General features: G+C 44.1%; 2 protein-coding genes across 5 annotated transcripts in view; one reads left to right on the forward strand and one right to left on the reverse strand.

Annotated features, from left to right (window-relative positions):
• The window catches only part of si:ch211-79k12.2 (uncharacterized protein LOC568844 homolog), a 42524-nt gene that overhangs the window by 5083 nt on the left and 11238 nt on the right, over positions 1 to 26203 (forward strand). Inside the window, exons 1-5 of one of the 3 annotated variants that reach the window (XM_061819250.1) lie at positions 17831 to 18078; positions 21771 to 21864; positions 23722 to 23780; positions 23939 to 24060; positions 24181 to 24284. In XM_061819250.1, the coding sequence (XP_061675234.1) occupies positions 17955 to 18078; positions 21771 to 21864; positions 23722 to 23780; positions 23939 to 24060; positions 24181 to 24284 (503 nt within the window). In that variant the 5' untranslated portion in view covers positions 17831 to 17954. Of the gene's footprint in view, positions 1 to 17830; positions 18079 to 21732; positions 21865 to 23721; positions 23781 to 23938; positions 24061 to 24180; positions 24285 to 26203 lie in introns of those variants that run through there. The other 2 variants (XM_061819249.1, XM_061819252.1) reach the window with 2 other exon arrangements.
• Positions 1089 to 17364, reverse strand: si:dkey-34d22.1 (discoidin, CUB and LCCL domain-containing protein 1). Of its 2 annotated transcripts, none has more exons than XM_061819246.1 (15): positions 17219 to 17364; positions 11818 to 12039; positions 9878 to 10015; positions 7475 to 7526; positions 7322 to 7394; positions 5937 to 6070; positions 5821 to 5858; positions 5467 to 5658; positions 4732 to 4844; positions 4461 to 4632; positions 4277 to 4363; positions 4099 to 4192; positions 3867 to 3904; positions 3674 to 3781; positions 1089 to 1942 (listed from the first exon to the last, which is right to left on the reverse strand). In XM_061819246.1, the coding sequence occupies exons 1-15, from the start codon at positions 17322 to 17324 to the stop codon at positions 1566 to 1568; spliced, it is 1944 nt and encodes a 647-aa protein (XP_061675230.1). In that variant the 5' UTR covers positions 17325 to 17364; the 3' UTR covers positions 1089 to 1565. The 2 variants fall into 2 exon arrangements, with proteins under 2 accessions (XP_061675230.1, XP_061675231.1); XM_061819247.1 differs by having other exon boundaries at positions 17130 to 17236.

Raw genomic sequence — 26203 nt, forward strand, 5'->3', positions numbered from 1 at the left:
AGTGGGAGAACTTGCAATGCGGCAGGCTGTTCAAATACTTATTTTGTTCGCTGTATCTGACGCACAGACACCACAGACGTTCAGTATTTTCTATCACTTTTAAGAATGGAATTTGCGACTTCTTATGTTCAAATTCGTATTCAATGTGTTTTAAACATATTTAAGTTTAAATGTATTAACCTGTGGGAGGGGTGACACTGTAAAATATTTCCTCTGTTTTTAATATTGTTTCTCTTTGGCGGCAAATTTTCACCTTTTGCGGCTCGCTCTGGGACGAATCCCAACACGATAAATGTGGGTTTACAGTACAACTATTGTCCTATTTATAGTACGCAGGGATATCGTTGATTTTTTTTTTTTTAAATGTTTAAAGTGAGAAAATGTTTTGACTTCATTTTAGTGTTTTACTTATTTTCTATTCAAATTTTTCCGTTACTTTGGAGGTTCTGCCGTTAAGTTCCAAGTGGACTTGGAAATTAATAACTTTTCCAAATATGAGCTTCAGCGTCATTGCTGCCGAGTATCAGCAAGAATACAGTTACAGGACATTTCATGTTGTGACACCAGCACAATCTTTGGACGTCAATATTGTATTTGGATTCATTTGATATTATTATTATTATTTACGATTGTTGTGGAATTGCAAGGCATCATCCTGAAAGTTTTGTAAAAGCGATTCTGTACTTCAACTTTTGACCGGTGATAGATTTAGTGATTATTTATGTTCACAAGCAAAATAGCTTTGTCGTGCCTTACAAGTGAAAATTTTCCCCCCGAATGACACGACAGTGACCTTCAAATTTGGCACTTTTTACGCGACGATCACTGGCGTTATAAAACATTAACAAAAGAGCTGTAATTTTTTTTTAAATTGTTTTAATTGTTAGCGTGAATTTTAAATTCAAGACCAACCCCGTGCCAAAAAAATTCACAATTATCTTGTATTTAAAGGGATTTGTGTGAAGGACATGTTTGTTGTGCTATTATGTAAAAAAAAAAAAAAAAAAAAGTTAAAAAAGTAGTTGCAGAATCTTTCGGGTTTTTTGGGGGTGGGGAGGAAGGGAATGGTACAATAGAATCTCAACATGTCCATTGTGCCTTTATGTCTCAAAATATTTCAAGCATGTTGCACTCAATACTGCACTCGTCAGCCACGTTAGACGTTTCGAGCTGACTAGTGCCACCTGGTGGTCACGTTCAGTATATGTCCATCACGTCAACCCCATTTTCATCAAGAGTTGTAAAAAAAAGGTGACTAAATCGTTTTGCTTGTCGTTTGTGGTTTTGCATCTGTTAAAAAAAAAACAAACAAACTGAAAGTGCAGCTTGTGACCAAAACAACCTTTCATCAACAATAATAAAAAAACACAAGTTATGGTCATATTGTCTTTGTGCAATTAACAGTGTGTTATTACACATTGTTCACTTTTCAGGGACACAGCAGTGTGTTAAGTTCCCGCGTCAAAGTCCACTTTGGGGACTCGCGTCGCTGGAGAATTCCGCCGTGTCACGTTCGGTCCGCTTTGGACAACGCGGTCCGTCCCCCGGGTTCTTGAGAGTTCTTCTCACAGAGGTTCCTCGTGCTTCTGATGTAAAGAGTAACATGACGATTTCGGCTCGGCGTAAATGGCGCAGGCGGGTCGCGGTGCGTTGCCGCGCAGGGCGGGAGTGCAGTAGCCGTTGTCGAGCATCCTGTGGGAGGGGCAGTCGTAGGCACCGGGGGGGCCGCGCGCGTTGCCGTGAGGCCCCCCTGCTGAGGGGGGAGATTCCTGTTCGCCGAACGGGGTGGCGTATTCGGGCTCCGGCGGAAGCGGCTCGGCGTACTCCGGCAGGTTATCAGGGGAGTCGTAGTGGTTGAACGTGAACGGCACCGTGTAACCTTCGTCCGAGGCGGGCCGAAACGTAGAGCCCGCCTTCTGTCCAATGGCGGGCTGCGCATAGTCTACAAAAACAATACACTTTTAGTTCAAATACGGTCAAGAGAACAACAACAACAACAAAGTCTTGATATTTTATACTCCCTCTAACAGAAAATCTACCAAAAGGAGAAGCTCATGATCCAAACGAAAGCTCTATCTATCTATCTATCTATCTATCTATATCTATCTATCTATCTATCTATCTATCTATCTATCTATCTATCTATCTATCTATCTATCTATCTATCTATCTATCTATCTATCTATCTATCTATCGTTTATTTTAACATCCATCCATTTTCTTTTGCCGCGTATCCTCACAAGGAGCCTATCCCAGCTGTCAACGGGCAGGAGGCGGGGTACACCTTGAACCGGTCGCCAGCCAATTGCAGAGCACACAGAGACAAACACAATCACACCTAGAGGCAATTTAAAGTGTCCAATTAATGTTGCATTTTTTGGGATGTGGGACGAAACCGGCGTACCCGGAGGAAACCCACGCAGGCACGGAGAGAACAAGCAAACTCGGGATTTGAACCCCAGATCTCAGAACTGTGAGGCCATCCTTTACCAGCTGAGCCACCGTGATGCCTAAATTAACTAATTAGTGACATAAAAATGAATAGCTGCATTCCAACAATTAATTCAATGCAAAATGAACGAAGCAAATAATACAGGATTGTAAATCTGAATTATGTCTGCTCCGTGGGCCTGATTTAAAAAAGCGAGTGATTGGGCCTTGCATTGTTGTTGTTGTTGTTGTTGTTCCCCCTCCACTGTAAGCGGGGATACGGTGCGGTACCTCTTGACCTCTTTTTAAGTGTTTGGTTCCAAATTTGTGTTCAAAAAGAGTTAGTCCGTTTTGAACAGCATTGTTCGCCGTTGACCGCTGTTCCCGCTCCACGATTTCAGCGGTAGGCTTAAAAACTACCAAACCGATTTCCACAAAAGGAAGTACCAATGAATGAAAATACTCCATGAATTGCGGCCAAACTGAAGCTTAATTACCCACAAAGTGGAAGAAGCTGGCCGTATTTTTCCGTTGCTACCCAGTGGGTTCTCCATTACCACCACCTACAGGATGAGGGTGGAACAGCATTTCCTAATTCTTAAGTCTTAGTCCGACTGTCATGTTCAGGCCTGTCTTTGTACAGTGCAGACCAACATTGATCTTCATTAGCCGCCAGGCCGCGATCAAAATGTCTCCGGCAGACATTTAACTCTTCAATCTCTGAAGAGTCCGCTCTCCTGCCTAGCTTGTGGCGTGGGGGGGTGGGGTGTTTGGTGGGGGAGGGGGGCTCGACGGCCGCAAAGAGCTCCAGCAATCACAGTCTCGCAGCTGTTTTAATTAGACAGGCTGCGCCCGACGCTGTTTTGTCTTAGCGTCACCCCACCGTCCTGTTTATCAGTCTCAATGAAGGGGCCCCTCTCTGGGTAGGGAGGACGGGGGGGGGCAGGCGGTTCGGGGAGGACCGGTGGGAGGCGAGGCCTTTGTCGAGCGCCAATTAAACGGTCCCTTTCAGAGAGGCTCCGCGGGTCAAAGAGAGGAATGTTTAGACAGCGACTGGGAGACGGCCCAAAGAATGGACGTCCCGCAGAGAGGGCTGAGAAACCCGCCGTGACGGCCCTCGGCCAGCTTACAGCGTGAAAAACTGATTGAAGGAAAGCAGGACTCAACAGTTAAACGCCGAACCGAAAAAAGGACTGAATGTAGCCGCGCGAACAAGAAAACGCGCCGTTGATATCATTCTCACCGTTGAGTGGGGGGCTCGGGAGGTCGTCGCCGATATGTCGCTCCAGAGGATACGAGATGAGCTCCGAGGGAAGACACGGGAGGGTCTTCACCTGGAAACTCTGGCAACCTGCCGAACACACAGCAAGTCACGCGTCCTCTTTAACCCCGATAAACAACACCGCCGTCGATGTTAAGGGGAGAAGCACGCTTACTTGTCGGGACCGAGTACTTCATTTGGGAAGCCTTTTTTCTGCACGGAACACAGCACAAAACGTTACAATGTTTGAAACAAAAGTACTGGGTGAGGGTTATAATCCGGTGCGCTCTATAGGCCGGAAATTCCGGTATCTAAATCACTTAGCTGTGGAAAATCTCCTTTCGAATAAATAACTGGTCCTCTCTGCAGTTGAGCCGATAAGCGTGAAAGTGTAATAAAAAGCAAACCTTCTCTTCCACCAGACTCCAGCCAATAAACAACCAAAGCACATGATCAGTCCCAGGACCACTCCCACCGCGATGATGACCGGTTGACCGGATCCTGCAAAGTATAAACAAGCCGCTTGTACTCTCGCGGTAAATTTGAATCCGAACGTGTACCGCAAGTAATCGTAGATGCACTCACTCTGCCTGGGCTCGACTAAAACCGGGCCCTCTGTGGGAGTGCGGGATGTGTTCGGAGTCACCGCGTTTCCCTTTCCGGGAAGAGATTCTGTCAGGCGGAGGGAAAAAGCCGTGACGATCCGTTCAGCGGATGAAGGACGTTCACGAAAGATAGAAACAGGATCTAGATGGAGATTATCACCGACCTTCAGGTGAACGAGACCTCGACGTGACGTTGACGGGGCAGCCCAGTATTTGGAGCTGGACCGAAGATCGGCCACCCCAGGTCCGAGGCCGCATCCGGATGTAGCGAGCCACGACGGGAGGGAAAAGGCTGTTTAGCACCTTCGGGTGACCTTCGGCATAGGACTCAAACACCTTCAGAGAGAGAGAGAGAGAGAGAGAGAGAGAGACAGAGACTCATTTTGTGAGGAAAAAGAAATAAGAGCCACAAGCAAATGTCGTTTCAACACCGACCTTTTCCTCTTTGCTGACAACATCTTCGTAAACTTTCCAGTTCTTTCTGTCTCTGCTAAAAACAAGGATGTAGGATTTGACGTGGTTCTCGCTCGATCCGGTCGTGATCACTCCTGGGAAAAGGGAAGCGCAACGATGTGGTTTCACTTCCCGTTTGATCAGTTTCACGGTCAAAATCGCGGGCTGAACTTCCACTTAGTCTGCGTGAGAGCGTAGAAGCGTCTCTCTCGTGATTTTGTGAGTTGCCCGCCAGACGGAAAGTCTCACGAGAGAGCGCTTTTTTTTTTTTTTTTAAATCCAGCAAGTCCTCGGTGTAGGTTTAAGTACTGCGTTTTGAGGCGCAAATCAACTACCGTAAATTCCGGCCGATAAGCCGCGACTTTTTTCCACACGCTTTAAGCGGTGATGCGGCTAATTTGTGTGTGTGTGTGTTTTTTTTTTTTTTTTTTAACGGCCGCAAGGGGGGTACTCGACCGGAAGAGGTAAGAGTGAGACCGGTGGAATATATGTGCAGAGGAAGTGACTTTTACCGGTCCGGCCCTATTAGCGCTGCGCTAGTGTCTTACTGCCGTGTCTCAGTGATTTTTACCAGTGTGTTTTTTTTCTTTTAACCGGCCCTGTTAGCATTAGCGGTAGCGTTCCTTTACAAATGTACTGGGTGAGGCTTATGACCAGGTGCGCTCTGTAGACCGGGAATTCCGGTAGTTTGGAAGGCACCATCCAGTTCAGTCCCACCTGTGATAGAACTTTTGTCAGTGAGCCCAAACTCCACCCAGGGCGACAAATCATTCCGCTCCGCGGTCCAGACGAGGCCCTCGTGTCCAGAACGCCCGCTTCTGGTGGACCAGGACATCTTGTGCTCTTGGCTGTCTTTGTCTCCGAAGGACGAGGCGTTGAAACCGTACACCGGCAGGATGTTGTTGCATTCTGGTGAGCGATCACAGGAAAAGACGGGACTGCTGGAAGTAGTTCATTCCGATATGCTGAAATGTTTTGTAAACAGCCCCTTTGGACCGACAGGAAGTCATCTGTGTACGCCGTAACACACTTCAGAATGAAAACATGTGATTTGAGGACATCAGGCCGTACCTCGGGTGAACACCAGCTTCTTGTCCGATAACGACCCCCTGTCGGAAAACATAGATCGGCGTTCAGAGTCAGTTTTTAAACCCTTCAGACCACGTCGTCGGCTGCGGTTTACGGACATTTTCGAAAGGATCCCATTGGAAAAAGCGGACTCGTAGCGCGTGAGGCTCCTCCCGCGGCTCACGCTCACGCGGCCTCCGATCCCGTCGGACGTTGCCCCGGCGTGCACGGCGGCCTTGCACAGCACCGACGTCTGCGGAAAGAGGTCAATCGCAAACCGCTTCTCATCTGGCAAACTTATCATCAGAGAATCAGATGTGTGATGACGCTATTAAAAAATCTGGCATTGTTTTACATGCAAGTGCCGTGCCAACAAAAAATTACTGCTCTGATACTTCCTGTTAATCCCCCAAAAATGCCATGTCATCTTCCCCCCCCCCCCCCCGGCCCATTTCAAAACTAGAATGCCCAATTTGTTGGTCGCCTTATTCTTCTAAATCGCAGGTGTCGAACGCGAGGCCCGGGGGCCTGTTCTGGCCCGCCACGTGATTTTATGTGGCCCGCGAAGGCAAATCATCTGTGTTAAAATCTGTGATTCTTGTTACAATATGTCTCAAAATTTCTAATTGTCATAAATTATAATGAGATATTAAGAGCATTTTTGTGTTAGCAAACCTGAACAAAACCCTTGACCCTTGATTTCTGTTTCCAAAAGTACTTCATAAATCTGTGTGTAAATATGATGATTAAGGATTTCTAGCGGCACGGTGGATCAGCTGGAAAGCATTGGCCTCACAGTTCTGAGGTCCTCGGTTCAATCCTGGACCCGTCTGCGTGAGGTTTGCATGTTCTCCCCGTGCCTGTGTGGGTTTCCTCTGGGCACTCCGGTTTCCTCCCACATCCCAAAAACATTAATTAATTGGACACTCTAAATTGCCCCTAGGTGTGATTGTGAGTACCCGCGTTTGTCTCCATGTGCCCTGCGATTGGCTTGCAACCACTTCAGGGTGTACCCCGCCTCCTGCCCTTTGACAGCTGGGATAGAATCCAGCACTCCCCGCGCCCCTCGTGAGGATAAGCGGCTAAGAAAATGGATGGATAAGTGTTTCCATGGTTTCACAGTCATAACGGACTTCCTGTTCTTAATCTTTTACTTAGAAGAGCGAGATGACACTTTCTGCAACGGCGGCTGGCTTTCTTCTACGTTAACACGAATGAAATGGGAAGAAAACGGTTTATGATGGAGTTTGGCGCCGTTTTAACTCGCATTTGGAATATTTTCTAGGCCATAAATATGGAAGAATTAAATGGAAAAACAGATGTACCGCATCTTAAGCTAGTTCTTGTCATATATCGTTAACCCTCGTATACTGAGGTCAACTGTATTGTCATGACAGCGCGGTATGTCCGTAAGTTCTAGTTTCTGTGTGGGGAAAGCCAGCCTGGTCGGAATGCACCCGACCGGAACCGTGCGGTGACCGGAACTGCACCGCCACGTACTCACATCTCGGTAGCCCCGATCGGGACGTCCCCAAACGTCTCCCGTCACGTTTTTGCACCCGGCCGGGCAGTAAACACTGAGGAGCAGAAGACACGTGAAGCGACTCTCGCGATGATAATCGACTTCTTGAACGAAGATTGATCAGGATTTACCAACCTCAAATGCGATGAGCTAAAATGAGACCCTCGTCGTGAACAAGAGATGATATCTGGAAAAACAAGATAGAGGAAACTTGGCTAGGAGCAGGAATCAAAGAAAGATGCGAGTATTTATTAAAGGGATTACATAATATTCCCCCGCCACCCCCCACCCCTTTGCAACCCCTCCATGAGATAGGCCAGTGTGGCGCAAGTGTTGCTATATTAACGGACGAGCGGTCGTCGGTGTTGAGATGACCGAGGCCTTTGTTGCGCTGACTGACGAGCGCGGCGACTGGTTCCCCTGTGATCTCGGCCAACAGACGGCGGTTTGTGCGTCCAGACATGGCGAGATTGCACAAGCCAGCCACGGGGAAAACAGGAAGCTCTGATACACGCAGCGCAGTCGCAATGACCTCATCCGTGGGGAGACTAAGTATAGATTGCTGTCCGGACCAGCCGCGCGATGCAGGAGAACTTCTCGATCCCGACATCTTTTTGTCTCGCGCGTCATCTAAGCTGTTGTCACGTCGCCGGGGACAGTCTTGGTTCTGTGGGAGGCCAAGAATCGATCCTCGCTGAACAAGAGACAGAAGCTGGAGGCCTCCCAGTATTCATCCGGAGAGGAGTCTTGCCCTTCCCAGCAAACGCGTCAAGCAAGGGTGGCGACAGACGCCGAATACCAAATCGGCGGTCACACATAAGCACACGATGAAAACAATTGCCCATGGACTGGTTCTTTTCAGCAGCTCACTTTTGTACTTGTTCAACTCTCCCGATCACACGAATTGGATTCCTGTCACCGAGTATGTGCGACAGAGAAAACATTTTCACACAGTTTCTCAGTCAAAAAGTACAAGTATGTTCAAACTGTAGACTGATGGACCGGTGATTTCCAACCACTTTGCCGCGGAATATACGTCTGTCACAGGTTGTTATCCAATTTCACTTCATAGGTCTGAAGACCATGGACATCTAAGATGGCAGCGGAACAATGGTGAGGTGTGACAGAAGAATTTAAGGTGGAGGTGGGACTGCATCGGGAATCAGCTCTGAGACCCTTCCTGTTTGCAGTGGTAATGGATAGGCTGAAAGATGAGGTTAGACTGGAATGCGCTTGGACTATGATGTTCGCAGATGATATCGTGATCCGCAGTGAAAGCAGGGAGCAGGCGGAGGGACATTTAGAAAGATGGAGGCACGCACTGGAACGGAGAGGAATGAAGATTAGCCGAAGTAAAACAGAATATGTGTGTGGGGTGGAGAGTGAGGCGACAGGGAGAGGAGATAGTGAGGGTGGACGACTTCAAATATTTAGGGTCAACAATCCAGAGCAATGGAGAGTGTGGTAAGGAAGTGAAGAAACGGCTCCAAGCGGGGTGGAACAGTTGGCGGCAGGTGTCTGGTGTTCCATGTGACACAAGAGTCTCCGCCAGGATGAAGGGCAAAGGCTGTGAAACAGTGGTGAGGCCGGCCTTGATGGACGGATTGGAGACGGTGGGTCTGGAGAAACAAAAGGAACCAAAACTGGAGGTAGCAGAAATGAAGATGTTGAGGTTCTCGCTTGGAGTGAACAGTTTGGATAGGATTAGAATGAGCTCATTAGAGGGACGGCTAAAGTTGAATGTTTTGGAGACAAGGTTAGAGAGAGCCGACTTTGATGGTTTGGACATGTCCAGAGGCGAGAGATTGAGCATATTGGTAGACGTGTGACAAGGATGGAGCTGCCAAGGAAGTGAGAGCGAGAGGAAGACCAAAGAGCAGGTTGACGGATGTTGTGAGGGAGGAAGAGGCACGAGATAGGCTCAGGTGGAAAAAGATGGCACGCTGCGGCGACCCCTAACGGGACAAGCCGAGAGGAAAAGAAGAAGAAGAAGGTCTCAAAACGCTGATTTCTTTCCGACAATCTCTTAATCTACGCCAGCGACATATACGTAGTGACAAGAAGAATAATTCAAATTCTCTGCCGCTTAATGGGAGATGGCCCAATCAAACTTTGTATCGACCCGTTGCCACTCGGGCGACAAATGAATCGCTCTTTGTGCTGCCGTGATATTTTCCACCCGTAAAATATTCTCATTGACGCAATCGAGGTTACCCTTGAGGACGACCCTCCGTCTTCCGGGTGTCGTAACGCATTCCAAAATAATACACGCGTTCATTTATTACGACGTACGTGACTCACCATCCTGTCCATGGCTACCTGACGTTCAATAAAATTGCTTACATCATTTCGCTTCGTGACTCAATAAATTCAGACCTAAGAACGATTTTGTGTATCTATTAACTGCAGTTCTATGTACATAAATGGGAAAAAACAGATCTAATCTTAATTCTATGAATGTACATATGAAGATGTCGCAGTGACAAGCAACACGATGATGATGATGATAATAATAAAAGTTTGTAATGTGAGTCATACCCGGATGGAGGTCTGTGGCGTAGGACAGCAGAAACCCCCGACCAGAGCGATGCGAGCGCGACTTGAAAGTTATTGTCACTTCATTGCTACCCACCGTCATATTCTCTTGTGACTCATTTAGCGTCCCGCACAGCGGACCTGTGAACACACGGTAAGATTGTGTTAAAATGATAAACATACTGCGATTCTAATCCGGGCAAACGAAAGATGGATAGTCCTGATTTATTTTTCTGCTCCAGGGTGCCCCCCACAGTTGTGAAGTGTAATCAGGGTTAGCAGTTCGTCTGTTTTACGTAAAATTCCTAATCGTCTTACAAGTATGAAGAGACATTAATTTCTGTGTAATTAAAGTTAAATAGATGCCCGACGGACACAATGGAGAGCGGAACCAAAACTTGCTATTAACTGGCAGCGAGTTCCTTTGCACTTTTTCAGGCTAGTCATTAGTCAAAATGCATTTAGCCGCATGCTGTTGACGTTAGCATGTTTTGTCTTTTGTATTGCTCAGCTATGATTTGTTCGTACCGTAATTTCCGGCCTCAACGCTTTAAACCCTGCAAGTTTATGTGGCTAATTTGTGCATTTTTTTCTAAAAGCCGCAAGGAGGCAATCGAGCGGAAAAGGTAAAAGTGAGATGGGTGGAATATATGTGCCGAGGAAGTGACTTTTACCGGGCCGGCCTTGTTAGCGCTGCGCTAGCGTCTTGCTGCTTTGTTACTGCCGCGTCTCAGTGATTTTTACTGGGAAGTTTTGTTTTAACCGGCCCTGTTAATGTTAGCGCTAGCGTGTTTCTGCTGTGTTACTTCTGCATCTCAGTGATTTAGGTATGTTTTTTTTTTTTTTTTTTTTAACCAGCTCTGTTCATGCTACCGTGTTGTTGCTATGTTAAGCTAAGCTAAGGTACTAAAACTTTGAAAACTCTTTCTGTGTACCATCCATCTTTGTAAATATCTCGTTTTTCAATGTACTTGCGGCTTTTACACAGGTGCGGCTTATGCATCTACCAAATGGTATTTCCTTTACAAATGTACTGGGTGAGACTTATAATTCGGTGCGCTCTATAGGCCGGAAATTACAGTATATAAATCACTTTGCTGTGGAAAATCTCCTTTCTAATAAATAACTCGTCCTCTCTCAGTTGTTAGCGCGGCGTGAGTGTTAGCGTGGTGCTAGCGTTAGCATTAGCACAGCGGCGCTAGCGTTAAACTCTCTGTTTCCCGTCTTTGTAAATATCTCGTTTCAATGCGGGCACTTGCGGCTTCTCCACAGCTGCGGCGTGTGTATTTACCAAATGGTATTTCCTTTACAAATGTACTGGGTGAGATTTATAATCCGGTGCGCTGTGTAGGCCGGGAATTACGGTATGTATATATTTAAAGCATTACATGATTGTACTGACCAATACAGACACTTTTCATATACCACAAGTAATTGAATTTTTATTCGTTCTGTGGTTTTGATTCCATAATTCCACCGGTGGATCATTCTGTGACGATAGCATTGCAAAGATCACAAATAGCCACGGAGAAAGCAAAAACACACTGATTTAAAATTCTGGCAAAATTATGTTTTTTGGGGGCAGGGGGGTTGTTCAAATTGTACACTAATAATAATAATTTAAGGGCCAGCTTTTAGGAACAGAGAAAAGAATATTAAAGTCGTGACTCAGGTGCTACGGTTTCCAGTAACAATTGGCAACAAAACATTGCAGTACTTCCATCATATATTTCCCAATCGTGTTTTGGGGCGGTTCCAAATTTGTATGCCTTGCAGACAACTTTGCGCGCGTCTGCGTCGGGTTCTTAACATCAGTGCGTCAAAGGATCGGCATGCCCAGCGCGTTTTGGCGCGGGGAGTGTCGGCAGCCGCACGGGAAACAAAAAAAAAAAAAAAAAAAACCCATTTGGCCGGAAAGGGCCCGGCCGGTGGAAACGTCGTACCTCGGCCGGGACGCCCGTTTTTGTCGGCGATGACCAGAGAGCCGTTGCTGCAACCGGCGCTGCTTTCGATGTCAAAATCCCCGAAAACCAGTCGCAGCGTGCGGCCTTCTGGGACGCGAAGCTTCCACTTGCACCAGGTGTTGCTGGGATACGTGCCCGGGTAGTTCCGGGAGGCCAAGGTGCCCGACTCGGCGCCCAGCAGGGTGTGCCCGCAGCCGTCGCCTGAAACGACACAAGTGCGGCAATTCCGTTGAGTTGAGAATTATTTAAAATAATCACAATAATGAATTGTTTCAACGAGCTAGCAGATAAATTGCGGCGTGGGAAGTTCATAAATTCAATTTAATCAACCCTGGAAAAAGAAAAAAAAAAAACTTTTATTCCAATGCATTATGAATTACAAAAAAAGATATAAACGTATAAAAATAAGACATTCAAACTGTAATTATAACCAGAAAAATCGCAGTTCAATTGTGTTAACTATTTACGGTAAATTTGATCAGTTCTTGGCCGCAACTTCAAAACAATTTATGCCATTTAATTCAGTAAAGCATCACACAATTTTGCTTATTAATTCCAAAGGAATTTGGATGTTTGTCAGTTTCCGCAAAGTTGATTTGGTGCTGTGCCGTGAAAAGTTTGAAGCTAGCATAACAACAACAACAAAAAAAGATTCTGCCTATTTGAATTTTCTTTAAAACACAAACATAACATTACATATTTACGGTTTACAGGCTGAAATTCTCAGCATTTAGACAATTTTAAGTTCAACAACAATTAACTATAACAATAATTGTCCCTTAATCGATTGTTGCACCTTTAGTATTTTCCCCAAAAGAACGCGAGAGTCAAATTTTGTTGTTGTTGCTTTTTTTTTTTTTCTGTTTTCTTATTACCGTAATTTCCGGCCTACAAGCTGTGACTTTTTTCACACGCTTTCAACCCTGCGGTTTATGTGGTGATGCGGTGCCAGCGTTTGCGCACCTGGTCAGCTAACGTTAGCGCGGTGCTAACATTACCGCCACGCTAGCGTACCTGGTTATAAGCCACGGTATGCAGAGTTTAGAGTATTAACGCTAGAGCCGTGCTAACGCTAGCCCCGTGCTAAGACTAGCCCCGCGCTATCGCTAGCGCTGTGCTAACGCTAGCCCCGCACTAAGACCAGCGCCACGCTAGCGTGAAACTCTTTCTGTGTACCGAGGTTTATAGCCAGGTGTGCTCTTTAGGCCGGGAATTACGGTCCTTACCTCGCTGAAGAATAGTTATAGCTCATATTTATCGTTGAAAAAGTTTTGAAATCATTTATCGTGGCGTTTGCGGTGCTTGACACATTTAGTTAGTTGCCGAACATCAAGAGTGCTTTTAGCGGTTAACGTTCCATCAAGTTTTTCCGAATGGTGAGCGAGCCAGGGGAACCTGGTGCGGGCGCGACGCTTCAGAATACCGGACGGTCTTTTCCCGGAGGCGGTCCAGTCGATCCGTTCAAACGGTCTTGGTTTTACGACGCAGGTTATTAACGGCATGGTTGAGCTACTTTTTGTGGCAATGAAAGAATGTTGCAACCCGCCATGATGTACTGTCGGACTTTTCTACTGCGTTGGCGTAGGTCCTGATTTATTTTTAAAATTTGTCTTTTGGTTTTGACCATCAACCAGACCCCCCCCCCCCCCCCCCCCCCATGGTGATTCATAACATGACTGTTCCTTCCTCTGACAAGACATTTGGACCAGACTGGAACGCTAATATTTATATTGTCTAACTCATCAGTGGGGCCACAGTAAATAAATATTCCCCAAAGTGATCACGCGGAGATAAATTTTGCGTCGGCGGGAGCAAAATGTTACGTGGTCAAGTGGTCCAGGAACGGTCCGAAGATCCAAACTGCGCAGGTCACCCTACTGAGTTTTTCATTCGTTGTCCTCGTCTTCCATAAAAGGGAACTTAAGATTTGTTGAGTCCTTGTGTGCTCACCCCGTGTCCTCACACAAACATCGACCACCTCCCCGCCCCCAACTTCTACACAGCTCATTCTCTGTTTTTCAGTTTTTGCCCCTCTTCAAGCCCCCGACGGATTTCCTGGAAATGCCACAGCGACGTCCAGTAACCGCGGGCAACGGAGCACGGGCGGCTAAATCTGCGGACAAAACACGAGCTCCGATTTGACCTGTTTGGGAAATTGAGAAGAGCGCTTGCAGGAAAGTGGATCGGTGTTGTTCTGGCAGGTCCGCACAAGTAGACGGGTTCCTCACCTGGACGCCCTGCAACTCCATTTTCATCACCCCGTCTCCTGTGTCAACACGACATATATTTTTTGGACACAAAATCCGCAGCACCGCGTCATTCCCTTTCAAACGGGCGACGCCCCGCAATCGATTCGGCGCAACGACACGGCGTCCCCCGATCGGATCGTTTTCACACGCCGACACGTCGTCCCGCAATCCGAGGGGGTGACGCTTTCGACTACGGCTTGCCGGACAGCGACAGATTCTTTCAAACGCAACAGAGGGGAAGGATGCGAGCGTTCGGTGCGAAACTTCACGCTTCCAACGCATGCAATAACCCGGACCCGATAGGACCGCTCCAGATGTAAACAGCCGCCCTCGGCTGTTTTTCACTTATTGCGTCTTGTGTGCATTGCAGATTTCATCGCTCATTAATTAGAGCCGACCACTACTAGTTAGAATAATCCGGAACAGGTGGTAGCGATAGCGGTCAATCACTTAATCAGACAAACGGTAACAAAACAGTCATCACAATTGTAATTACTCCGGTGTGGGATGTGTAGATATTAAAAAGTGGGTAAAAAAAAAAAAACCATAATCGCACCTCACATACAAACAGGAAGTCTTCTGGTTTAGCCGGTCTTGACCTAAAAGGTTTCGACATTACAACGCCCATCCCCCGTCCGCCATTTTGACTGGCTAACGCTAACACTCCAGGAGTATCTTTGCAGTTTTCGCCCTTCTTTTTTACACATGATCACCCCGAAGAAGAAAGCTGCGCCTTTTAGCGATGCTTACGCAGCCAAAAGGAAATCCATTACCGTGGGAACGGAGCTCAAGATCATAAAAAGATTGGAGACCACCAAGGCTTCAGTCGGTCGAGCGTGGTGACGATTACTAAAGCCAAAGCCCGTATTTTAGCGCATGTGAAGGGTTCCGGTACTATTTCGGATGCAGTGATCACAAAACAAGGTTCTTTCATACTTGTTGAGATGGAGAGGACTGAGGACCAGGTTCCTTAGTACTAGAGAGGACTGAGGAACAGGTTCCTTAGCGATAGAGAGGACTGAGGACCAGGTTCCTTAGCGATAGCTAAGCACAGCCTCCCTTCTTCTTCGCCATCCACCTCTCAGCAGTAATGCTCAAGTACATCATCTTATTTATTTTAATGGATTTGTTTGTTTATACAAAGTATTTTGATGTAAATTCTGACTTTAATGGTGGAATCCGACTTAAGTCGAAATTCAAGTTAAGTCGCTACCGTAGGAACGGATCTCAGTCGTAGACCGAGGACTCGCTGTATATTGTATTCATGATTTGCGATGGAGTGTATGCATGAAAATTTAAAACATATATATGTTAATCATGCCATAATTACTTGATTGCTGTTTCGCAGATTTCATCTACTGCGGCGTTGGACTAGAACGTAACCCTGGCAATAAACGAGGAATTACTATTTATTCAGGTCAACACATAAAAAGCTAATATAACAGCACAAAAACCTACGCTCAGTTACTGCCATAATTAACTTTTTTAAATGTAATTTAGGGCGAAGAAAAAAAATTCTAGAATTATTTACTGTAAAAAATTATTTGCTAATGTAGGTTAGTGCAGCGTTTTCCGACTTCGATCCCAATTCAAACTCTGGTTTTAATCCGAGGACCCCCTGTAAAGACACAGTCACACAACACTGGAGGGGAAATCCATTTTTTTTGTTGTTTTTTCCCCCCCACTGCCCCCGCCACAAAAGCTCTCTGCCGGTTTCCCAGCAATTACAAAGTGACTGCCAAGTTAATCATCAGCCGAGGTGCGGCAACCAAAGCCGCAGAGAGGCTGCAACCGATTGCAGTTTCGAGTCTCGAGCATGAAGGAGGTCCCGCATCGTTCTTATTCCCCGCGTGTGGGCAGGGGAAGACTTGGGGGGGGGGGGGGTCAAGTCAAAGCTGCAGGAAAACACCAAAAGAAAAGTACGTCAAGAATGTAAAGAGCACGTGAGCAAAAACAGAAACAAACGGGCGGCACGTTGGCCTCACAGTTCTGAGGACCTGGGTTCGATCCCAGACCCGTCTGTGTGGAGTTTGCATGTTCTCCCCGTGCCTGCGTGGGGTTTCTCTCGGCACTCTGGTTTCCTCCCACATCCCAAAACATGCAAAATTAATTGGACTCTCTAAATTGCCCATAGGTGTGATTGTGAGTGTGGCTGTTTGTCTCGATGTGCCCTGCGATTGGCTGGCAACCAGTTCAGGGTGTACCCCGCCTCCTGCGCATTGACAGCTGGCATAGGCTCCAGCACTCCCGCGACCCTTGTGAGGATAAGCAGCTATGAAAATGGAAGTGAATTGGACACTCTTAAATTGCCCCTCGGTGTGATTGTGAGTGCGGCTGTTTGTGTCTATGTGGCTTGCGATTGGCTGACAACCAATTCAGGGTGTACCCCGCCTCCTGCGCGTTGACAGCTGGCATAGGCTCCAGCACTCCTGCAACCCTTGTGAGGATAAGTGGCTAAGATGATGAAAATTAATCGGACACTTTAAATTGCCCCTAGGTGTGATTGTGAGTGCGGCTGTTTGTCTCTATTTGGCTTGCGATTGGCTGACAACCAATTCAGGGTGTACCCCGCCTCCTGCGCGTTGACAGCTGGCATAGGCTCCAGCACTCCTGCAACCCTTGTGAGGATAAGTGGCTAAGATGATGAAAATGGGAAATGAATCGGGCACTTTAAACTGCCCTTAGGTGTGATTGTGAGTGGGGTTGTTTGTCTCGATCGGCGACCAGTTCAGGGTGTACCCCGCCTCCTGCCCGTTGACAGCTGGCATAGGCCCCAGCACCCCCCGCGACCCTTGTGAGGATAAGCGGCTAAGAAAATGGATGGATAGATACAAATGACTCCAGGGAGCAATAAATGATTACTCATATATACTTAACTTATACAAATGTGAAAAGTGCATGTGTCGAAGAGACGTTGATGTGATGTTGGAAACCACAAGACAAAATTTTTTTGAGGGGTGGGGGGTGGACTAAATAAACGCGGTGAGTTCAAGCAAAAACGTAAAACAATATTATAATATTTAATAAAGATTTCAAACTTACATTGCCTGTTCGGTTGTAGCTGACAAACCCGCGGAGAGGTGGGGAAAAAAAATGTGAGGAATTGAACCCAAGTAGTTTCCGTGACTTACCCTGTTGGCCGCGGACCCGCATGGGGAAAGTGTTAAGTGCAAGGCAGTATCCAATAAAAAGGGATTTCAACCTGGCATCTCCGAGGTTTCCGCGCTTGGTTCTCATGGTTCGCAGAGCTCGGCGCAAGTCGTCAAAGACTCGCGTGTGTTTTTCACCCACTGAGGACAAAAGTTGGAGGAGAAACTCGTGGGCCGTTTTCCCATTGGCCGCGAAGCGCTTAGCCGACTCGCGATTGGCTCTTCGGAACTGTCAATCAACACAACCAACCCGCATTCCATTCTTAAGGGGGCGGGACCCCGAGGACGCCGATCTGGGGTCAGCGAGCGCGCTCGTGTTGACGCTTTACCTTTGTTTACCGGGGACGTTAACACTGAACTCGGATCGATCATTTTTTCTTTTTTTTTTTTTTTTTGGGGGGGGGGGATGATTAATTTAGGCTTGAAGTATGTTACGTTGACAAGTTAGGACACTCCGAGTGCACACCCCCGCCCCGCCAACACGCCAAAACTTTCATCACAAAAGCAAGTTTACTCGCGCGTTTTTATGAAAATAAGGAAGCGGCGTTAATAACCGTGCGCGTTGCAAAGCACGGGAAGCGACGGGAAGTGGTCGCGCGCGGCGCCGTCATCCGCCGCGGCGCGCTCCAATCAAGCGGCGCCCTCGCACGTAAGCGTAATTTGACCGATTTACACAGCATCGCGTGCGAGCGCACCGCTTGTCGTGACAGCGGGACAGATGCTTCTCAGGCAAAGGCTGGCCGCCTCCAGTGCGGGGAGCGCGGACGCGTCACGGCGCATGCTCTCCTCCCGCTGTGGCCGGCGGAGGATGAGGAGGACGGCGGCGCCCTCGCTCCGCGACGGTAAGTCCCAAAAACTGAGTGGCCGCTTCATTTCTCCATTTGTATCGGAACATTTATTATATATATTTTTTTCGATTCTATTCTATTCTTCTTTTTTTTGTCTGTTTTGGACGCTCGCGCGAGTGTGCGTTGTGTGTTTGCACGCTCGCCGCGGAGCGTGCGTGCGTGCGGGGGCTGTGCGTGACGCCGCGCCAGCACAGCAGACGTCACTCGGAGTGGCCGAAGGAGCGTGAGGGAGACACGCAACGGCTCAGGCTTCGGGGCTATTCAGTACTCGCCGTGTAGGCACCCATTTAATTTGCAGTAGACATTTTGCCCATTAGTGTAAAGAAAAAAATCATAATCATTTAAATAATCTCTTGGTGCTGTCCGAGGAGCAGCAGGCTGCGTCTTTGTGCAAGATGCAAATACTGTAATTGCATTTCAATGAACGCTGACTGCTTGTCACTTGTTGTTAACGTGAGGATCCAAAGCGGTCGCTTGATGCGTTACACAGGTCTGGTTTGTGAGTACATTGAACAAATGCACATATAGTAATATGTACATAATAATCGTGGGTGTGTTGTGGTTTTTTTTTTTTTTAGTCATATATCTGTTTTTACAAGACTTTTACTTGCACATTTGTAGGCCGTTAACCTTATATTCTGACCTGGAGTGAATAAAGCCGACAAATCAGTATCGTAATGTGGTCGACGTATTTGATCTTATTTAATGGTGGTGTACATTTTTTTTTACGTGATATTTGATCCTGTAATCCAATGATTGTTAAAGTACAGTATCAAGTAACCACTGCGAGGGGGGGGGGGGAAATCACTGAATTACTCTATATGTTTAAACGCTGTATGATGTTACAGTGACAAGTTTGTTTCAGTTGTATTTAACTTTTATGTAAAATATTATCACATTTAAGCTTTTGGAGTTTTTTTTTTTTTGCTTTAAAATATTTTTAGTCGATTTTTTTAAAAATGGAAGTCATCTTTTAGTAATCACTATTTTGGTGCATTTTTAAAATTTTCTTTGATGAATAGTTGATTTATATATATATAAAATATAATTTTGCATATAAATAAAACTAAGATACATTTAAAGCAGTGGTTTGAAAACTTTTGACACCAATTAGTACCTCCCAAAAAAAAACAACAATTCTTACATCTCCAAGTAATAAGGACCAAGATTTAAATCAGATCATCAGGGTAATCAATCAAACTATTCATACATATAAATGAATAAATTAAAATTAATAATTATATATATATATATTATGATATATAATAATATAGATATTTTATATATATATATATATATATTATGATATATAATAATATAGATATTTTATTATATATATATATATTATGATATATAATATGATATATAATATAGATGCAGCCCATCTTCCACGGGTATTTTATTTGAAATACATAATAATATATATATATATATATATATTATATATATATATATATATATATATATATATATATAGTTTGATGGATTACCGTGATGAGCTGTGTTTAAATGTTGGTCCTTATTACTTGGAGATGTAAGATTTTTTTTTTTTTTTTTTTTTTTTTAGGTACTGCTTGGTGTCAAAAGTTTTCGAACTGCCGCTTTTAATCATTATTTTTTTTCATGCAAAATTGAGCACCACAAAAGTGCTCTAATACTTTGCACAGCTCCCCCCGACTGACACTTTTGAAAAGTTTGCTCACTGCTAATAAATTTATCATATTAACAGATTTCATTACAATACAAATGAAGTTGAGATGTCGTGTTAAACATAAATAAAAACAGATTACAATGATTTTTCTAATCATTTTTCAACATATATTCAATTTAAAATACCACATAGACAATATTTTTAAAATTCAAACTGATCAACTTGATTGTTTTTAGCAAATAGTCATTCAATTAGAATTTTATGGCTGCAACATGTTCCAAAAAAGCTGTTTACCACTGTGCTACATCACTTTTTCTTTTGACGACATTCAATAAATGTTTTTGAACTGAGGAAAATAATCGTTGAAGCTTTGTAGGTCGAAGGGAATGTTGAGGAATGCTAAAAAAAAAAAAAAAAAAAAAAAGCACCTGTTTGGAATATTCCCAAGGTGAACAGGTTCATCGGAAACAGGTGAGTACCATGACTGGAAATAAAAGGAGCTTCCCCGAAAGGCTCAGTTGTTCACGAGTGAGGATGGCGCGTAGTTGACCACTTTGCCAACATCCGCGTGAACAACTAGTCCAGCAGTTTAAAAACTCAGCGAAAGCTTCAGAGAATCTGGAGAAATATCTGCACACAAACAGCAAGGCCGAAAACCAACATTGAATGCTCGTGACCTTTGATCCCTCAAGTGGCACTCCATCTAAAACCGGCAACGTTGTGGAAAGGATAAGTCACAATTCCTTGCTACGACTACAAATCCAAGTTAAAACTCTACCATGCAAAGCGAAAGCCATAAGCGAAAGCCGTAACCCAGAGATTTGACCGGGTTCTCTGGGCCAAAGCTCATGTGAGATGGACTAGTGAAGTGGAAGCGTGTTGTGATCTGACAAATTCACATTTCAGATTACTTTTGTCGTGTCCACCTGGCTGAATAGACAAAGGGCCATCTGGGTTGTTATCGGCACAAATTTAAAAATCCAGCATGTGTAATGTTATGAAGGTGTGTTAGTGTTGGCGTTGTTAGTGGCCACGGCGTGGGTAATTTGCACTTTTTGCAATGGCACCGTCAATGCTGAAAGGTACTTGCGGGTTTCAGAGGAACGTGTGCTGCCATCCAAGCAGCATCTTTTCCAGGGATGTCCCTGCTTATTTCGCCAAAACAATATCCTTTCTGAATGTCTCACAACAGCGAGGCTTTGTCGTATAAGAGTGCGTGGACCAGACTGGCCTGCCACCGGTCCAGATCTGAAAACATCTGGCGCATTATAAAGCGTAAAATACGGCGAACAACTGTTGAGCAACGGAAGTTGTACATCAAGCAAGAATGGGAAAAGAATTCCACCGACAGAGTTTCAGCGTTTAGTCTCCTCCTCCTCCTCCTCGCTTCCCAAACACTTAGTGAGTGTTGTGAACGGGAAAAGTGACGTAACACAGCAGTAAACATGCCCGTGTAGCTGTTTTTTTGTGTAATGTGTTGCACGTGTCAAACTCTGAATGAGTGCATATTTGTGAGAAAAAAAAATGTTATCCAATTGAACGTAGGTTAAAAAAATTTGTATTCTTTTTTTTTTTTTTTTTAAAGTTTTGCTCGACATGCCAACTAGATAATTATTCATTTTCTCATCATCTTTGTAAATCGCATGCTTCTACTGTTGTATTATGAGGCGAGTGGCGTCCATTTTATTATTATTTGAAGTGGCCAAATATGAAATATTGTTGACCTTTAAATATCATATCCGAGCGTATATTCAGGATAACAAGTTACTTGAACCTGTTGCTTGGTATGTTGCTGAATGATACTTCCTTTTTTCTCGCGCGTATACGTGTATTATTCCATTTTTAGTCCATTATGGGTTCATTTTCTACGGCGGTTGCACGGGGGAGGGAGGGGGGCTTTTCATCGACGTGGCATGTGTGCGTGAAACTAGCGTCTGTGCGTGCGTCCGGTCCAGATACCGCTGTTAACATGCGCGACTGGGCCTCTGTGCGTGCAGCTCTGTGAGGAGGGGTGCTGAGGTCATTGTGTCTGCAGGGGATCTCGAGATGGAGAAGGGAGAGCAGGGGGGGTCCGCTGGCAACAACCATAAGGCTCAAGTCATCCTGCACCTGCAGCCCATCCTGCACGGGTAACGCAACGGCCGCCGAAACGGACTCGCATCCCCCAAAACGTGCGTGCTAGCTCAGTGGGCAGCTCTAAATTGTTCCGAGGTGCGAGTGTGACGAACGGTTGTTTTTCCCCCAATTTCCACTGACCGGTGACCAGTGAAGGGTGTAAACATATTCGGCTGGGAATTGTGCCGCAGCCCCCGCGTGACCTTAATTAATGGCTGGATGATGACCGTAATCGTCACGCATAAACAATGGATTTGAAGATCAATTAGAATTTGACTGGACTGCGAATGATCAGCTTGAAATTCATCCATCCATTTTCTGAGGCGCTTGTCCTCACAAGGGTCGCGGGGAGTGCTTGGAGCCGATCGCAGCTGTCAACAGGCAGGAGGCGGGGTAACACCCTGAACTGGTCGCCATCAGATCGCAGGGCACATGGAGACAAACAATCACACAATCACACCGAGGGGCAATTTAGAGTGTCAGGTTTTAGAGCAACATATGCTGCCATCCAAGCAGCATCTTTTTTGGGGATGTTATTGTCTTATAACGTGTGTGTACCAGACTTAATCTTGCATGTATTTGGGATGTGGGAGGAAACTGGGTCGGCACGGTGGTTCAGCTGGAAAGCATTGGCCTCACAGTTCTGAGGTCCCGGGTTCAATCCCGGGCCCGCCCGTGTGGAGTTTGCATGTTCTCTAACGGCCGCAATGGGGCACGCAAGCGGGAAAGGTAAGAGTGAGACCGGTGGAATATATGTGCTCAGGAAGTGACTTTTACCGGTCTGGCCATGCTAGCGCAGCGCTAGCTTCAGTGTTAGCGTGGCACTCGTGTTAGCGTGGCGCTAGCATTAGCCTCTCTGTTTACCGTCTTTCGTTGTAAATATCTCGTGTTTCAATGTGGACACTTGCGACTTTTACACAGCTGCGCCGTATGCATGTACCAAAAGGTATTTCCTTTACATATGTACTCGGGGAGGTTTATAACCAGGTGCGCTCTGTAGGCCGGGAATTACGGTCAGTCTTAATCGTAATAATTTAGAAGTAAAGGTCGTTTGTTATTACAGATGCGTGTAATGGGTAGAACTTTGCATTAATCAGTATTTAAGAAGCAGCTCTCAATTAAAAAAAAAAAGAAGTCTTAAATATGTCTTCAAAGACCCGAACGAGCGCATTTTTGAATGAAGGCGTAAAATAGGAACGGGAAGACATGCAGACTTCACATCGGTGACGCAGAGCTGAAATTCAATCCCAAAATCTCAGAAGTGTGTGGCAAAACTGCGAACCACTAGTGCACAACGTGATGTCCATTACATTGTCAAATTTTGAACAGTAGAAATCAAAATGAAAATGATCTTTACGTATGTATGAAGGCAGCACGTGGATCACCTGGAAAGCGTTGGCCTCACAGTTCTGAGGTCCCGGGTTCAATCCTGGACCCGCCTGTGTGGAGTTTGCATGTTCTCCCCGGGCTGCGTGGCTTTTCTCTGGGTGGGCACTACGGTTTCCTCCCACGGCCCAAAAGCATGCGACATTAATTGGACACTCTAAATTGCCCATAGGTGCGATTGTGAGTGCGGCTGTTTGTCTTGATCTGCCCTGCGAGTGGCTGGCGACTAGTTCAGGGTGTACCCCGCCTTCTGCTCGTCGACAGCTGGGATAGGCTCCGGCACTCCTCGCGACCCTCGTGAGGATGAGCGGCTAAGAAACTGGATGGATGGATGTTTGTATTAACTCTCGCTCAGACGTTAGAAGTGGTAGACTTTCATAACAAGGTTCATAAGTTAACAGACAACTTCACTTTTCCACTAGTTTTTTTTTCCCCTATATTTCATATTTTTTAATATATATATGTTACTCTGTTGCCCTCTGCAGGGGAAATTATGAGATTGCAGATACGAGCAGCACAGTCTTGGCCATCGAGACTCAACATGGTGAGAAAAAGTCGACACAGATGATGAATATGAAAATGATCCTGTTTTGATGACAGCACTCAGGAAAGCATCTGTGTGAAGTTGCTTCTTCTTGTACCGGATGAAAGATTTTGATAGAATTATTATTATGATTATTATTTTTAATCATATCTTCATAGAGGACAACAAGTCAGAAGGGGAGAGCGTGGAGTACGGCTATCCCATCACCTGCGGAGAAAGTCGAGCGGTTTTGCTCTTCAAGAAGTTCGTCTGTCCCGGAATCAACGTTCGATGCGTCAAAGTATGTGGACGGAGGCCGCAGTGTCGCTTTTTTATCCTCTTGGCGGACGCGCATGGAAGTTTGTTGAGAAGCTCACACTGTGGTCTTGTTTTTTTTTTTTTTTTTTTTTTTTTTTTGCAGTTTAATGAGCAGCTTATCAGTCCTAAGCAGTTTGTACACCTGGCGGGCAAAGCCACCCTGAAGGACTGGAAAAGGGCAATCAGACTTGGCGGGGTTATGCTCAGGTAAAGTCTTTTTATTTTATTTTTTTTTTTTTTAATTTTCGGTCTTTTTTTATTTTAATTTTTGGTCTTTATTTTTATAATTGTGATAATCGTTACGCTGCAAAAACAAAAAAATGCATGTTAACATCTGCGAATGAAGCCACCCTGAAGGACTGGAAAAGGGCAATCAGACTTGGCGGGGTTATGCTCAGGTAAAGTCTTTTTTTTTTTTCTTTTTTTTTAATTTTCGGTCTTTTTTTATTTTAATTTTTGGTCTTTATTTTTATTTTTGGTCTTTTTTTATTCTTATAATTGTGATAATCATTACGCTGCAAAAACTAAACAATGCATGTTAATATGTTAATAATAACAAAAAAATATTCACTATACTGAAGCCAAACTAAATTTACATCAAAATATGTTAATATATATATCAAAAAGCATACATAGTTCTTCATAGAGAGCTATTCTAGAGAGCATTATGTATAAGTTATGCTCAGGTAAAGTCTTTTTTTTTTTTTTAATTTTCGGTCTTTTTTTTTTATTTTAATTTTTGGTCTTTATTTTTATTTTTGGTCTTTTTTTATTTTTATAATTGTGATAATCGTTACGCTGCAAAAACTAAACAATGCATGTTAATATGTTAATAATAATAAAAAAAATATTCACTATACTGAAGCCAAACTAAATTTACATCAAAATATGTTAATATATATATCAAAAAGCATACATAGTTCTTCATAGAGAGCTATTCTAGAGAGCATTATGTATAAGTTATGCTCAGTAAAGTCTTTTTTTTTTTTTTGTAATTTTCGGGTCTTTTTTTATTTTAATTTTGTCTTTATTTTTATTTGTGGTCTTTTTTTATTTTTATAATTGTAATAACGTTACGCTGCAAAAACTAAACATGCATGTTAATATGTTAATAATAATAAAAAAAATATTCACTATACTGCACCCAACTAAATTTACATCAAAATATGTTAATATATATATCAACAAAGCATACATAGTTCTTCATGAGAGCTATTCTAGAGAGCATATATTATAAGTTATGCTCAGGTAAGTCCTTTTTTTTCTTTTTAATTTTCGGTCTTTTTTTTTAATTTTAATTTTTGGTCTTATTTTTTTTTTTGGTCTTTTTTTCTTTTTAGAAATTGTGATAATCGTTACGCTGCAAAACACTAAACAATGGCATGTTAATTATGTTAATAATAATAAAAAAAATATTCACTATACTGAAGCCAACTAAATTTACATCAAAATAATGTTAATATATATATCAAAAGCATCCATATTCTCATAAGAGGCTATGCTAAGAGCATTATGTATAAGTTATGCTCTGTAAAGTCTTTTTTTTTTTGTAATTTTCGGTCTTTTTTTTTTTTAATTTTGGTCTTATTTTATTTTTTTTGTGTTTTTTTTATTTTTATAATTGTAATAATCGTTACGCTGCAAAAACTAAAAAACAAATCCTGTTAATATGTGAATAATAAAAAAAATATTCACTATCTGAAGCCAAACTAATTTAGCATCAAAATATGTTAATATATATATCAAAAAGCATACATAGTTTTTCTTCATAGAGAGCTCTTCTAGAGAGCATTATGTTAAGTTATGCTCAGGTACAGTCCTTTTTTTTTTTTTTTTGTAATTTTCGGTCTTTTTTAATTTTAATTTTTGGTCTTTATTTTTATTTTTGGTCTTTTTTTATTTTTATAATTGTGATAATCGTTACGCTGCAAAAACTAAACAATGCATGTTAATATGTTAATAATAATAAAAAAAATATTCACTATACTGAAGCCAAACTAAATTTACATCAAAATATGTTAATATATATATCAAAAAGCATACATAGTTCTTCATAGAGAGCTATTCTAGAGAGCATTATGTATAAGTTATGCTCAGGTAAAGTCTTTTTTTTTTTTTTTTTTAAT

Source organism: Syngnathoides biaculeatus, chromosome 5 (genome assembly GCF_019802595.1).
Source record: "Syngnathoides biaculeatus isolate LvHL_M chromosome 5, ASM1980259v1, whole genome shotgun sequence".
In the NCBI taxonomy this organism is placed as follows: Eukaryota; Metazoa; Chordata; class Actinopteri; order Syngnathiformes; family Syngnathidae; genus Syngnathoides; species Syngnathoides biaculeatus.